This window comes from Eublepharis macularius, chromosome 2, assembly GCF_028583425.1.
Source record: "Eublepharis macularius isolate TG4126 chromosome 2, MPM_Emac_v1.0, whole genome shotgun sequence".
In the NCBI taxonomy this organism is placed as follows: Eukaryota; Metazoa; Chordata; class Lepidosauria; order Squamata; family Eublepharidae; genus Eublepharis; species Eublepharis macularius.
In genome coordinates this window covers 155,077,926-155,093,796 of record NC_072791.1, presented here as the reverse complement: position 1 = coordinate 155,093,796, position 15,871 = coordinate 155,077,926, and the positions used below count along the sequence as shown (strand labels likewise).

The 15,871-nt window shown below is 48.7% G+C and overlaps 1 protein-coding gene across 1 annotated transcript in view; it reads left to right on the top strand.

The window, feature by feature from the left end:
- LOC129323825 (sterol 26-hydroxylase, mitochondrial-like) overlaps positions 1 to 15,871 on the top strand; it is a 70,156-nt gene that overhangs the window by 52,618 nt on the left and 1,667 nt on the right. Inside the window, exons 6-8 of the mRNA XM_054970567.1 lie at positions 2,730 to 2,896; positions 3,759 to 3,837; positions 15,576 to 15,779. Coding sequence (XP_054826542.1) covers positions 2,730 to 2,896; positions 3,759 to 3,837; positions 15,576 to 15,779 — 450 coding nt within the window. The remainder of the gene's footprint in view (positions 1 to 2,729; positions 2,897 to 3,758; positions 3,838 to 15,575; positions 15,780 to 15,871) is intronic.

The window sequence follows — 15,871 nt, the reverse complement described above, 5'->3', positions numbered from 1 at the left end:
CTGGTCCCTACTGGATCTCATTGAGCTGTTGGTCTAGCACCTTGAGGTTTTTTTAATTGATAAGTTACAAGATACATAATGATACTTTTTACAAATTTTAAATTTACACATTTTTAAACAAAACAACTTACAACTATTAACAATATTGCTATTCATAATGTCTGCTTTCTGTAGTCATGCTATGCACTATAATATTAATAAGATGCTGTTTTCTAGAATACCTTACAAACTTATACATGATTGATAGGAGCTCAAAGGTGATTGAATGTTATTAATTATAATATACTCAAAAAAAGGGAACCCCTTTTCTAGAAAGTCTGTTGTACTAGGATAATGTTCAGTCTATATATTATCATTTATTTTAGCAGAAATACAATGATCTCAGGTTTTTATAAACCAACTGTCTATTATTGGTGGATTGTGTGATTTCCAGTTTGCTGCAATTGTGCTTTTAGCAGCGATTAATAGATTAATAATAAGATCACGTCTAATCCGAGGAATTAAAATATTTTTCCACTGATCAAAGAATAGTATTTCTAGTTCCAAATGAACTTTGTATCCTGTTATGTTCTTTATTTGCCTTAGCATGTCTTTCCAAAATTTTTCAACGTATCAACATCCCCACCAACAATGTGCAAATGTGCCCACCTCTCCACATCCTTTCAAGCATAAAGGAGAGATTGATGGTGAAATCAATTAAATTTTTTGGTCTAGCACTTCTGAAAGGGGTTACAGCTTTTAACCTCCCCCCTGAAAACTCTCACAGGCAATTTCCAGTTTCTATACAGTACAATCTCCCTCCCAAAGGTGGTGCCATGTACTCCAGCCTAACCTTGAAAAAATAATTGGATCATACTAATTAGAGGAGGGACTTGTTTCTCTTCCAGTTGGTCCAGTAACTTCCTTCCTTCTTTCAATCATTCATCTATTTAAACATTTATACCTGCCTTTCCCTAAGGAATCAAAGCAGCTTACAAAGTCCCAGCAAGCTGCAAGAAAAAGAAAATTTAAAAAATACATCAGCATAATTCAACATTATTGGAATGGGTTTCTAATCTGCAGCCCTCTGTCAGGATGATCTACCACTTTGTTAGCCTCCAAAGAAGGTTCTCTGAAATAGGGCATCTTCACATAGTCTACAAAAAATAGTATGTAAAGGGGATGTCTGTACCTTTTCAGGCAAACTGCTCCAAAGCACTGACAGTGCTCTTTCCCAAGCCATTGAAGAGCAATCTGGTTTAAAAGAGGCAGAGAGCAGGCCATCCAGATACATGTTGAAAGATATGTATATACAGGAAGATGCAGTCCATTTTGCTATGAGTGTCCCAAGTTATTAAGGTCCCTTCCTGTTGCAAAGTGCCAGCTTGGTGTAGTGGTCAGAGTATTGAACCTGAATCTTGGACACCCAGATTCAAATTAACTCTGCCAGTGAGTCTTTCAGATTAACCCTTCTCATAGAGTGTCATCATGACCCTCTCTGACCAGCCCAGTGCCACTAACTCAAAGGGCTCAGAGGAGGAGCCTGAGGAGCCAGGAGGACTTGGGGGATCCAGGAGGCCGTGATGCTGCAGAGGCACTGGCTGACCATGTACCAGAAGCACCAGAGACACCCTGCCAAAGCCTACAAGCAAATCCTTGCCAATTGTCTCAGGGGTCATCACTACGCCTCCGACAGACAGGACATGAACCCAGGCCCATAGCACCTCCAGATTATCTTCTGTGCCACAGGAATGGCAGCAGCAAAAGGCCGTGGCAGAAGTAGCGCAAAGGAGGTGAATTGCAAGGCTGGAAGTGTGCTGCTTCCCTGCAGTCTCAGAACGAAGCGATTCTTCCTCGCAGGATCCTGGCCAGTGCCCAGCACAGCTTCCTGAACTCCAACTCCTGCCTGCAGACGCAGCTGAGCCAGATTAGCTGTCAGTGTATTTAGGCTGAGGATTGAGAGAGCTGCATTGCTAGATCAATTGGTCCACTAAGTGTTCCAGCTCCAAGTCTATGGCTTCCAGCCCAGGTCTCTGCTACTCTGAGCCTCTGAGGCCAGCCAGCCTGAGGAGTCGAGCCCAATGAAGTGCTGGACACATGGCTGTTGTAAGGATAAAATGGAAGAGACGAGAATGTTGCTTTGAATCCCCGTTGAGTGGGAAAGCAGGGTATAAATGTCTAAATAAATAAGTGCATAGGATCCAGAATGTTAATTTGTGCTCTGGAAAAATGTCATTTTGAAAGCTATGAAATTATCCTTCATGAGTGAGATATAAATCCAGAACTAGGGGAATGCAGTCCACCCAACATGTTGCTGAAGGATGCATATATCTTTTTACAAAACATTTCAGCATTTAAAAATGTCCTTAGCTGTAGGAAGAAAGATTGTATTGAGGTGGTATAATTTAAGAATGTTGAGACAAGACTGAGCTTGGGTTGAAGTGGCCTCCTGATCCTTTTACAATCACCTTCCCAGTGTGAAGGCCAAAGCAGTCTTCTCCTTCCTGCAACTGCTCTTGTAAAATCACATCACCCTTAGTGAAGAAAGAGGAAGTACTGCAACTCAACAGAGCAGCTAGCTTGTCTCTTTCACTCTGTATACCGGGTTTCCACTTTGGTGTGTGTAACTGAACATATGAAGCTGCCTTCATATGGGGCAGAGTAAGTGGGAAAGTAGAAGAGCTAAAGAAACCCTTATACCAACTTTTGGACCATGGTTTCTTCCCTGTTCTGTGCTTTCCTTTTCATAGACATCCAACACATTAGCGTGGACTCTCTACCACCTTGCGAAAGACACTGAGATTCAGGATGCCTTATTCCAAGAAGTTGTGGGTGTGGCACCCAAAGACCGGATCCCCAGTACTGAAGATCTTGCAAGGATGCCCTTGCTGAAGGCCATCATCAAAGAAACACTGAGGTAGTTTCCTTGTGTGTATCATGAAGGGGGAAATTGTAAAACCTGAGAAGGGGTGATGATGTGGAGTCTTTACTTGATCAACAAGAGGGCATACTGGAAGTGGAGAACAATAAATGCTGAGGACTCCTTCCAAAAATAATTGGAGGAAAAGGAGAGTTGCAGGAGAGCAGAGAGAAGAAATAGCTGAGGGAAGAGAGAAGCAGACCCAGCAGTGAAAAATTTATCAACTGATCAGCATCCCAAATTAGGCAGCAAGGAGTGAGTAAGAGTGAAAAAGATACAGCACTGGCATGAGACAAAGTTTCTGTGCAGCAGAAAGATACACAGAAAAAGTGAGAGAGCGTGGATTAAGAGTGGTATGTCACTCTACATTTAGAACTAAAGAGTCTCTGGAAGAAGGAACAGTTGAAATAGAATGGACAGTGTATTCTTTTAGAATTGTAAAACTGATTAACTCATGTACGTAATAAGCCTGGTATAGACTAAACAGTCAGTAGCATTAACAATAACTAAGGATGGCTTTATTTATAAAGAATTTCAAAGCCTTCTTGAGCAGTGGGTGTTAATTATTCCCTCTGGATAGGGTAGTTCTATTGCTTGGAATTATTAAAAGGCTTGGATGCCATTCCATGTGATTACAGATAGGATGTTGAGTAAACTCCATTCCTTTCATGGTTTTGTGGGCGCAGTGGGGGGGTAGTTTGATGATACTACATATTTTGAGTTGGGCAGATAAATGTATTCAAGTCTTTAAGATGTCCAGATGCTGTGGTGGGGCAAAGGTGTAAACGTGTAAGATGATGAGCAACTTATTTTTAAAAAGGGGAAACTGTTGGTTCAGTGGATCTGTTTTTGTTCTTAGGTTGTACCCTGTGGTTCCTATCAATTCCCGAGTGGCAATAAAGGATGTCATTATTGAAGGTTACCATTTCCCTAAAGGGGTAAGCCAGCATTATAATTTAGATCAACTGTCCCTGAACAACCTTGACATCTCGTTGTTGTTGTTTAGGAAATCTAGCCAGACAGCTGAGCTCTTGCTAACAAAAATTTATAAATAATTTAGAGGCAGGTAAAGATGAATTTTTCTCTGCACAGAAAATGTCAATGCATAAGAAGAGTTAACACCCCATGTGAGAGAATGGAAGGTCCTTAGTCCAGAATTGTTTGGCTGACACATGGTTGAGATGTGAAGCCGAATGGTAGCTTAGTACTATGTAAGCAAGCCAGTTAATATAGCCGATTTTGTTAAATTATAACATCACCTTCTAAAGGATGGAAATGATAAAGTCCTGTGAACAGAGTGGATCAGATTTTGGCTTTATGCTCAAAATATCCCTGGCTTCTGTTCTGACTAGGGATGTGCGTTTCGGCATTCAGAATGCCGAAAGAATGCCGAAACAAAAGTGTTTCGGCTTCTTTCAGGGAATGCCGAAACGTTTCGGGGAATCCCGAAACGTTTCGGGTAGCCGAAAGAAAAAAGCCGAAACGTTTCGGGATTCTTTCGTCTTTCATTCGGCTTTTCAATGGGAAAATGCCTCCGTCTTCCCGGACGTCTGGGGGAGGCATCTTCCCACCGAATAAGCCCAAAATTGGTGGGGACCTTCCTCTAACCCTTCTCTAACAACCACCCAAGTTTCAGACAGATTGGACTTTGGGGGGCCATGTTATGGCCCCCCAAAGCAGGTCCCCCCATCCTCCCATAAAGGAGCATCTTCTTCATTATTTCCTATGGGGAAAAAATGAAGAAGCAGGCTTCCTTTGCCAGGGGTGGCATTTTGCATGCAAAATGCCCCCTTACCCTCAGGGGCCCTTCTCCCACCCCTCCTCCCACCCCCCACCAAGGCTCAGCCTGCTCCCACTTGGGGGGGCCATTTCATGGCCTCCCCAAGTAGGTGCTCTAATCTCTACCACTGACAGCTGGGGGAGGCTTGTGTTGCCAGGGGTGGCATTTTGCATGCAAAATGCCCCCCAACCCTCTGGGGCCCTTCTCCCACCCCTCCTCCCACCCCCCACCAAGGCTCAGCCTGCTCCCACTTGGGGGGGCCATTTCATGGCCTCCCCAAGTAGGTCCTCTCAGCCCCTAAATTCCACCCCTTACAGCTCCACACAAACCCAATTCCCCCCAGCTGCCACACACAGACCCAAATCCCCACATTAGCCCCTCACAGACCCAAATCCACCCCCACCTGCCCCACACCCATAACCCCAGGAACAGGCTGGCAAAGGCCAGCCCTCTCCCTTTGTTCCCTATGCTGGGAACTTCTAAACTCTCTTTCCCTGGGCAATTCTGCACAGCCCAGGGGTGCCACAATGGTGGGCACACTTCTGAGTGCCAGCTGGTCCCTGTGAAAGAGCACCTGAACCACAGACACCCTCCCTCAAATTCCCCCACCACCTACAGAGATGGCTGGCCAGCCAGCCCCATTGTTCCCTATGATGGGAACCAACTGCACAACAAAGAATAAAACAAGAACAACACAAAATAAAGTTTTAAATTTTTTTTCTCCCTTCCAAAGTACAAGTAGGCAAAGCATTACGACACATTACACCAGCAGTCCCCCACACAGAAAAATAACACAACTCACTTAACATCAGAGAATCACAAAGCACGATTCCTGTCAAAAACACTTTATTTCTTGAACAGCTTTAGGCTACACGGCAGGGGGGGAACACCAAAGGGCATGGCAGCAGTATCTTACACAAAAATAACACAACTCACTTAACATCAGAGAATCACAAAAACACAATTCCTGGCAAAAACACTTTATTTCTTGAACAGCTTTAGGCTACACAGCAGGGGGGGAACACCAAAGGGCATGGAAGCAGTATCTTACACAAAAATAACACAACTCACTTAACATCAGAGAATCACAAAAACACAATTCCTGGCAAAAACACTTTATTTCTTGAACAGCTTTAGGTTACACAGTAGGAGGGCACAAAAGGGCATGATAGCAATGTACTACAAAAAATAATACAACCCACTTCACCGTTTTTGACAGCAATTGTGTTTGTGTGATTCTCTGATGTGAAGTGAGTTGTGTTATTTTTGTGTAGTACACTGCTTTCCTGCTCTGTGGTGCCTTCCTACTGTGTAACCTAAAGCAGTTACAGAAATAAAGTGCTTTTGACAGCAATTTTTTGGGGTGATTCTTTAATGTGAAGTGAGTTGTGTTATTTTTGTGTAAGATACTGCTTCCATGCCCTTTGGTGTCCCCCCCCTGCTGTGTAGCCTAAAGCTGTTCAAGAAATAAAGTGTTTTTGACAGGAATTGTGCTTTTGTGATTCTCTGATGTTAAGTGAGTTGTGTTATTTTTGTGTAAGATACTGCTGCCAAGCCCTTTGGTGTTCCCCCCTGCTGTGTAACCTAAAGCTGTTCAAGAAATAAAGTGTTTTTGACAGGAATCGTGCTTTGTGATTCTCTGATGTTAAGTGAGTTGTGTTATTTTTCTGTGTGGGGGACTGCTGGTGTAATGTGTCATAATGCTTTGCCTACTTGTACTTTGGAAGGGAGAAAATAATTTTTTAAAAACTTTATTTTGTGTTGTTCTTGTTTTATTCTTTGTTGTGCAGTTGGTTCCCATCATAGGGAACAATGGGGCTGGCTGGCCAGCTATCTCTGTAGGTGGTGGGGGAATTTGAGGGAGGGTGTCTGTGGTTCAGGTGTTCTTTCACAGGGACCAGCTGGCACTCAGAAGTGTGCCCACCATTGTGGCACCCCTGGGCTGTGCAGAATTGCCCAGGGAAAGAGAGTTTAGAAGTTCCCAGCATAGGGAACAAAGGGAGAGGGCTGGCCTTTGCCAGCCTGTTCCTGGGGTTATGGGTGTGGGGCAGGTGGGGGTGGATTTGGGTCTGTGAGGGGCTAATGTGGGGATTTGGGTCTGTGTGCGGCAGCTGGGGGGGAATTGGGTTTGTGTGGGGCTGTAAGGGGTGGACTTTAGGGGCTGAGAGGACCTACTTGGGGAGGCCATGAAATGGCCCCCCCAAGTGGGAGCAGTCTGAGCCTTGGTGTGGGGTGGGAGGAAGGGTGGGAGAAGGGCCCCAGAGGGCTGGGGGGCATTTTGCATGCAAAATGCCACCCCTGGCAACACAAGCCTCCCCCAGCTGTCAGTGGTAGAGATTAGAGCACCTACTTGGGGAGGCCATGAAATGGCCCCCCCCAAGTGGGAGCAGGCTGAGCCTTGGTGGGGGGTGGGAGGAGGGGTGGGAGAAGGGCCCCAGAGGGTTGGGGGGCATTTTGCATGCAAAATGCCACCCCTGGCAACACAAGCCTCCCCCAGCTGTCAGTGGTAGAGATTAGAGCACCTACTTGGGGAGGCCATGAAATGGCCCCCCCAAGTGGGAGCAGGCTGAGCCTTGGTGGGGGGTGGGAGGAGGGGTGGGAGAAGGGCCCCTGAGGGTAAGGGGGCATTTTGCATGCAAAATGCCACCCCTGGCAAAGGAAGCCTGCTTCTTCATTTTTTCCCCATAGGAAATAATGAAGAAGATGCTCCTTTATGGGAGGATGGGGGGACCTGCTTTGGGGGGCCATAACATGGCCCCCCAAAGTCCAATCTGTCTGAAACTTGGGTGGTTGTTAGAGAAGGGTTAGAGGAAGGTCCCCACCAATTTTGGGCTTATTCGGTGGGAAAATGCCTCCTCCAGGCGTCCTGGAAGACGGAGGCATTTTCCCATAGAAAAAAGCCGAAAGAATGCCGAAATAATGCCGAAAGAATCCCGAATCCCGAATCCCGAAAGAGATTCTTGTTTCGGCTTTCAGCTTTAACGATAGAGAATTTTCTTTCGGCTTTCTACTTTCGGCTATAGCCGAAAATTTTTGGCTTGCACACCCCTAGTTCTGACTATCAGAAGCTGAAAGTGAACAATAGAACTTTCCAGTAAGTTTTCTTGTTTCTCCTTGAAGTAATCAGCGTTGGCCACTAATCTGTGCTACTATACTGAGAAAGGCTGTTGGGCTATTTCTGATAATTACTCTCGTTTTATGTAATACTAGTAAATTCAGCCTTAGTTCTGCAGGCTTAGCATTTCCAGTAAATTAGAAGCCAGGGATTTGGAGTAAAAATCCTGCATTCTGGAAGGCAAATATTGTAGTTACCATTCTCTAAACTAATTTCAATTGCAAAAAGATATCTTTTGTACAAGAACTAGTGTGATGGAGAGGAAGGACAGTCTTCTGTGCACTCACTGTATTTGCAATACACAAAAGTTTTTCTCTACAAGATCAAGTTTTGGAAAAACCTGTTTTCTTCTTTTAGAAGAAGTGGCATAGTGCAGTATTGGCTGCTTTCTCCTCCCTTGTCAGGGCACACTTCAAAGTATAAAAACAACACTCTAAGAAACTCTGTAATCGGATAACCATGCATGTGCTTTGAAAATAAGATGGAAAACCATGTGGTTAGCCTGTCTGAAACATAGAGAGAGGGACAACAATCAGCTTTCGCTCTGGTAGCAGATATCTGTGTTGGTACTGGAGTAAAGATGGTGGGAAATACAGTTTGTCCTACAACAATAACATTCCTCATACCTGCTCCTATTTCAAGGTATATCAGTAAGCAGCTAAAGGCATACAGAATGCCTGGATCACTAATGGCCATGCACAGAAACATAATAGTTTCTGAACATTGAGTACACTCTACTCTACCCTTCTGTTTTTTCCCAGTTTTCTTCCTACCCAAACATGAAGGCTCAAACCTTGTTATTGTAAATAGGTAAATAAATAAACCATAACACTGACATTCACAAGCTTGTAAAGATGTCATCAGTTTTTTTCTGGAGTATAAAACCCCAGCCATGCAGATTTAACATAAGAACATAAGCAGAGCCCTGATAAATCAGACCAGTGGTCCATCTAGTCCTGCACTCTGTCTTACACAGTGACCAACGAGTTGCTATGGAGGGTCAACAGTGGGGCATAAAAGCTGAGGCCTTCCCCTGATTTTGCTTCCTAGCCCTGCCATTCAGAGGCTTACTGCCTCTCAACAGAGAGATTCTCTTTAGTCACCATGCCTACTAACCCTATCCTACATGAATCTGACTAATTCCCTTTTGAAGTTGTCTATGCCTGTAGCCATTGCTACATCGTCTGGCAGTGAATCCCACATCTTAATAACTTCTTGTGTTAAGAAGAATTTCCTTTTTTCTGGCTTGAATGTACTGCCCATCAGCTTCATTGGATGCCTTCAAGTTCTAGTATTATGGGAGATGGAGAAAAAGCTCATTCTGTCCACCCTCTCTACCCTATGCATAATTTTATAAACCTCTATTGTGTCTTCCCTTAGTTGTCTCTTTTCTAAACTGAAAAGGCCCAGACTCTTCAGCCTCTCTTCATAGGAAAAGTGTTTCAAATAGACATAGGCACGAACAGGAAAAAAAAAACCTGAACAGGCTGTTCATTGTTAGTTCCCGACGACGAACACGAACAGATGAATGGAACCAAACATGTCCCATTAACGAACGTGTTCGGTGTTCATTGGCGCCAGAGCACTTAGAGAGCCCATATTCACAGGGAATGTGCAGCAGGCTCTTCTCCAGCCATCACCCACATTTGGTCAAGATTGCAATATGGATCTCGGAGTTATACATTCCAAAATTCAACGCCCCCAGGAAACTCCCATTCAACACAAACAGAGCCACCCTCCCCAGTTCACTTTGGCCCCGTGCGGTGGTCCTGAAGGCAAGCCGCCTCCCCTCTCATGGGCAGGGGGTCTGGCCGCTCACTGGCAGCACCCCCCATGTGCCCGCCCGCCAGGCCTCTGGGTCGGAGGTGGAAAAAGTCTCCGCTTACACAGCAAGGTGGTTGATGACTCCGGCCGCTGGGCCTGGCGGGCTGAGGGAGGCAGTGGCAGGCTGCCTCCCCCCTTGGGGGCAAGGGGTCTGGCTGCTCGCAGGTGGCACCCCCCATGTGCCCGCCCGCCAGGCCTCTGGGTTGGAAGCGGACAGATTATCTGCTTACGCAGCAAGGTGGTTGGTGCCCACAGTCGCTGGGCCTGGCGGGCTTGAGAAGGCAGTGGCGGGCCGCCTCCCATATCGGGGGCAGGAGGTCTGGCTGCTCACTAGCGGCACACCCCATGTGCCCACCCGCCAGGCCTCTGGGTAGGAGGCAGACAGATTATCCACTTACACAGCAAGGTGGTTGATGACTGTGGCCACCAGGTGGTTAGGGAGAGGGAGACCAAGGGGTTCTGGCCGCGGTGATGAGCCGTACCTGGAAGATCCTGTGAGGGGGATGGGAAGACCCCAAATCAGCCGCTGCTGGCATCAACCACCTCCCTGCCATCATGGAAAGGAGGGGATGGGATGGTGCAAGTGGTGGGGAAGGGTAGTGGCAGTACCTGAGAGGGAGAGGAAGAAAGATGGAAGACAAAGTGGTCAGGGAGAGGGGGACCAAGGGCTTCTGGCCACAGTGGCTAGCCGTACCTGGAAGATCCTGCAAGGGGGACGGGAAGACCCCAAATCAGCGGCTGCTGGCATCAACCACCTCCCTGTTGTCACAGAAAGGAGGGGATAGGGCAGTGCAAGTAGTGGGGAAGGGTAGTGGCAGTACCCAAGAGGGAGAGGAGGAAAGAAGGAAGTGGTCAGGGTGGGAGAGGTGGACCAAGGGCTTCCAGCCATGTCGACGAGCTGTACCTGGAAGATCCTGCGACAGGGCCTGGAAGACCCTGATGTGTCAGCAGCTGCTGGCATCAACCACCTCCCTGCCATCATGGAAAGGAGGGGACGGGGTGGTGCAAGTGGTGGGGAACGGTCATGGCAGTACCTGAGAGGGAGAGGAGGAAAGAGGGAAGATGAAGTGGTCAGGGTGGGAGAGGGGGACCAAGGGCTTTTGGCCACAGCGATGAGCTGTACCTGGAAGATCCTGCGACAGGGCCTGGAAGACCCCGATCTGTCAGTGGCTGCTGGCATCAACCACCTCCCTGCCATCTCAGAAAGGAGGAGATGGGGTGGTGCAAGTGGTGGGGAAGGGTCATGGCAGTACCCGAGAGGGAGAGGTATGGACCGGGAAAGGATGGAAGTCACGGGACACATTCCTCCCCCACCCCGGCTCAAAGGGGTACAGTCAGTCCCATTGACAAGGGAGCCGCCATGCTGTGCAACCGTGCTGTATCCCCAGGGCTTTTTTTCTGGGAAAAGAGGTGGTGGAACTCAGGACTGCACAATGACATCACTTTGGGTCTGCTGGAACAAGGGAGGAGTTTTTAAAAGTTTAAATCGCCCTAGTTGAAAATGGTCACATGGCGGGTGGCCCTGCCCCCTGATCTCCAGACAGAGGGGAGTTTAGTTTGCCCTCTATGCCAGTGGCGTGGGGCGGGGCCACCAGCCATGTGATCATTTTCTAGAGGTGCCGGAACTCTGTTCCACTGTGTTCCAGCTGAAAAAAAGCCCTGTGTATCCCTATACGGTATAATTGGCTGTGCAATCGCAGCTGAGCTGTCCCTCGTGGCCAAGAAGGCAGCAGTAACATCCCTCGTGTAGTGGTGGCTGACATGACTCGCCGTCCTGCCTTAGCGGAAAGAAGGGGATGGGCAGGACAGGAGAGGTCGTTTGTAAGGGTTGGAGTGGTTCTACAGAGGGAGAGGTAGAAAGAGGGACCAACAGCTCCGAGAAATGAGGGGGGCCAGAGCAGTTCCACACCACTCCGAGACACCTCACCTGAGCAGGCAGTATGGGCACTACTCATAACAGTTTGGGTGGCACAGCCAGACACCAGACACCTTCCTGCCTTCGCGGAAAGGATGGGATGGACTGGACAGCAGAGGTCTCCAAAGGGTTTGTAGAAGGAGAAATGGGGACCGTGTGAGTGTGATGATGAAATGTGCAGACAAGAACCACCTTCCTGCCTTTGTGGAAAGGATGGGAGAGAAAGGACAGGAGAGGTCGCTAGGAAAGGTTAGAGTGGAAGCAGGCCCGAGAACTGAGGGGGGCTAGTGCAGTTACCCACCACTCAGAGACCTAACCTAAGCAGGCACTACTCACTACTGAAAGCCTTTCCTGCTTTTGTGGAAAGGACAGTAGTTGAGGGACCCATTCCCCCCTGCTCAGAAGGCACAGCATTTGCAATGGATTGGGGCACCGTGTGGCTCAACTACATGTGCAACAGCTCCTGAGCTGTTGTGCAACTGGCCAAAGGAGGCTGCTGCCAGCATCACCCATCTTCCTGCCTTCGCAGAAAGCAGGGAATGGACGGGACAGGAGAGGTTGCTTGAATGGGTCAGAGTGGTTCCAAAGAGGGAGAGAAAGAAGTGGGGCAGCAGCAGCGGCTGACATTGGCCACCTTCCTGCCTTTGCGGAAAGGACAGGAGTCGAGGGACCCATTCCCCCTTGTTCCGAGGGCACAGCGTTTGCAATGGATAGGGCCACCATGTGGCTCAACTACATGTGCAACAGCTCCTGAGCCCAAGTGCCCAAAGAAGTGCCGCCAGCATCACCCACTTTCCTGCCTTCGCAGAAAGGAGGTGTCATAACGAACTGGCTGTGCCAGGAAGGCCTATCAAGGCCTCAGAAGCCTGTTAGCAGTGGGAGTAGGCCTGCCTAAACCTGACCCAAAGGTGCCAGCCCTCATTCGAGATACCCGCCGGACTCAACGGGCAAGGGTGTGTGGCGACGGCATGGAACCAAGGGGCAAGATGTTTTAGTAGCCTACAGAAGCCCACACACTCCACAATGGATAGAGGCAAGCCATGTAGGGCAATCGTCTCTGCCAAGTTACAAAGGCCCACTTCCTGAGCTCTCAACCTCGCCATTCTAAGCTGCGCTGTCCCAGACATTGAGGGAACAACCTCCGCGAGTGCAGCCTGCCTGAGCGCTCCACTCCCACCAGCATCATCCTCAGGGCAAGGATTCTTGCTTGGGGTGGATTCCGGTGACCCTTCCACTGATCCCCGCTCAAAAGAGCTGGTCGCCCCCTTTCTCCCCCCAACGGATGTTTCGCTGGGCGAGGATGGAGACCATAGGCTCAGGTGGTGCGTCTTCAGGTGCCGAGTCAGGGCTGTTAACAACAGGTGCTTCAGGTTTTTGCCCCTGCGCACCAGGACATCACAGGCACAGCACGGCACCACACTGGGGTCATTAGGAAAGGGCTGGAAGTGCCTCCATATGGAAGCATTGAAATGTGGACTACCAACTGTCCCAGGGGAAGGAGGACAAATGGTTACAGGCTGCGCTGTGGAGATAGCCACAGACAACGGAGTGAGGGGTGGACTGCAGGCAGGGGACGAGAGGGATATTTCATAGAACACAAACCATTCCTCACCCACCTCCTGCTCAAAATGTTGAGAGAGATCCTCTCCTCTCAGCGGAAAGACCTCTTTGGCCTCCTCCACAGCCCCCACAGGTGAATCTGGAGGAGCGGGAGTACTCTCTGGCCGATTCCAGACGGCCCTCCCCATCCCGAAACGTCACGCGTCATCGCGTGGAAAACGCGAAATATCGCGTTTTCCACGCAACGTTTCGGGATGGGGAGGGCCGTCTGGAATCATCCTCTGCTGCCCCCAAGCCACATCCAGTACTGCTTTCCACAAGTAAACCAGACTGCCATTGCACTTCACCCCATGACCACCCGTGGCAGCCACTACAACATGAAGACTCATTGTGTCACCAAACTAGAATTAAGGAGGATAGAAAAGGAGATAACACTTTGAGCCCTCAGCCAAGGTGCCCACAGAGCTTGGCCCCAGAGCCTGGCAGCAGCCCTTGACCAAGAGGCTGGGGCTAGAGCCCTAGCCCAGCACACCCAGAAGCCTGACCACCAGATCAGGCACTGATATTGGTACTAATAATAATCAGTGTGAACCCTCAGCCGAGGTGCCCACAGAGCTTGGCCTCAGAGCCTGGCAGCAGCCCTGGCTGGGGCTAGAGCCCTAGCCCAGCACACCCAGAAGCCTGACCAGATCAGGCACTGATACTAATAATAGTAATAGTCAGGGTGAGCCCTCAGCCAAGATGCCCACTGAGCTTGGCCCCAGGGCCTGGCAGCAGCCCTGGAAAAGGTGACTGAGGCTAGAGCCCTAACCCAGCACACCCAGAAGTCTGACCACCAGATCAAGCACTGATATTGATACTAATAATCAGTGTGAACCCTCAGCTGAGGTGCCCACAGAGCTTGGCCTCAGAGCTTGGCAGCAGCCCTGGAACCAGAGGGAGGAGCTAGAGCCCTAAGCCCAGCACACCCAGAAGCCTGAACAGATCAGGCACTGATACTAATAATAGTAATAGTCAGGGTGAGCCCTCAGCCAAGGTGCCCACTGAGCTTGACATCAGGGCCTGGCGGCAGCCCTGGAGCCAAAGGGAGCGGCTAGAGCCCTAGCCTAGCACTCCCAGATACATGACAAGAACAGGCACTAATAATAATGTGAGCCCTCAGCCGAGGTGCCCACTGAGCTTGGCCCCAGGGCCTGGCAGCAGCCCTGGAACCAGAGGGGATAGCTACCTATCCCACCCACCACACACAGAAAAAAGCTCATCTCCAATGCAACTCTCCCCCTCTCTCTCCCAAGAGGCTATCAACAGCTCTGTCCCGCTCCGCTGCTTGCTGAAAGTGAAAGCCAGAGCTGGGAGCGCAGTGCCCTTTGATAAGCAGAAGTCTCACTGAGAAATGCAGGAGGTCTGTGTTTGGCAGTCAGAACTGCCTAACAGGGTTTGCAGGGATGAGATTGGAGTTCCCATGGCCACAGAACACCCCCCTACCTCCCCCCTGGTGTCTGCTCCCACATTACCGATTGTAACTGATTTTGCAGCTCCACGCTTGGAAGGAAGACCTGCCCATCAAGCTAAGTTGGGCTTTGATTGGGGTGTCCGGGGTGACAGAGGGAGTGCAGACAGTGTTCAGGCAGTCCCTTCCTCCATTGCAGAGGCAATTGATTGAAGGCGCCTGAGTGTCTAGCTTCCCGAACGGCATCCGTGCACAACAAACAAGGCTTGCGACGACCACCTGTTTGGCTAGAATGGCGCATCATGAACATCCCGTTTGCGAGCAGCCGAGCGGCCTGTTCGTTGGTTTTTTCCATTTGTAATGCTGTTCGTGCCCATGTCTAGTTTCAAATCCCTAATCTTGGTTGCCCTCTTCTGTACTTTTTCCAGCTCTACAATGTCCTTTTGAAGATTTAGGCTGTTTCCATACAGCTTACCTTGTTCCAGAAAACAGCAAAATCTCACGCAAAAACGTTGTTATCGCAGAAGACAATGTCTTCTTGTGATAACAGTGTCTTCTCACACAATTTTGCGCAATAACAGCGTCTTCTTGTGAGATTTCGCTGTTTTCCGGAACAAGGTAAGCTGTGTGGAAACAGCCATGGTGGACAGAACTGCATACAGTATTCCAAATGAGGCTGTGTCATAGATCTATACTAGGACATTATAATATTGGCCATTTTATTTTCAATCCCTTTCCTAATAATCCTCAGCATAGAGTTTGCCTTTTTCACTGCTGCGGCACACTGAGTTGACACTTTCATTGATTTACTATGACTCCAAGGTCTCTTTCCCTCTCAGTTTCAGCGAGTTCAGACCCCCATATACTGGAAACTGGGATTTTTTTTTCCAGAGTGCGTAACCTTTCACTTGCCTACATTCAGCTTCATTTGCCACATTGATGCTCACTTACCCAAACACTCAATCAGTTCATTTATAGTAAACTCATTTAATGATTTGCGTTGCTTTACATTCTCACTGGATTTGTCTCTAGACATTGTTCTCTTTCTGTCATTTTGCCCTCTCTCGTGATGAGGCCAACTTTCCGGAGCCCAACAAATTTGTACCACGGCGCTGGCTGCGAGAAGAGCATGCTTCAGCCCATCACCCCTTCAGCTCCATCCCCTTTGGCTATGGGGTCCGGGGCTGTGTGGGGCGTCGTATTGCTGAATTAGAGATGCATTTGGCTCTTGTCAGGGTGAGTAACTGATTCTTAGATAGCTAATGTTGCCAGAAACTGCGTGTCCCATGTTGCAAAAGAACTCCTAGTCTTTGGGAATTTTCCAGTAC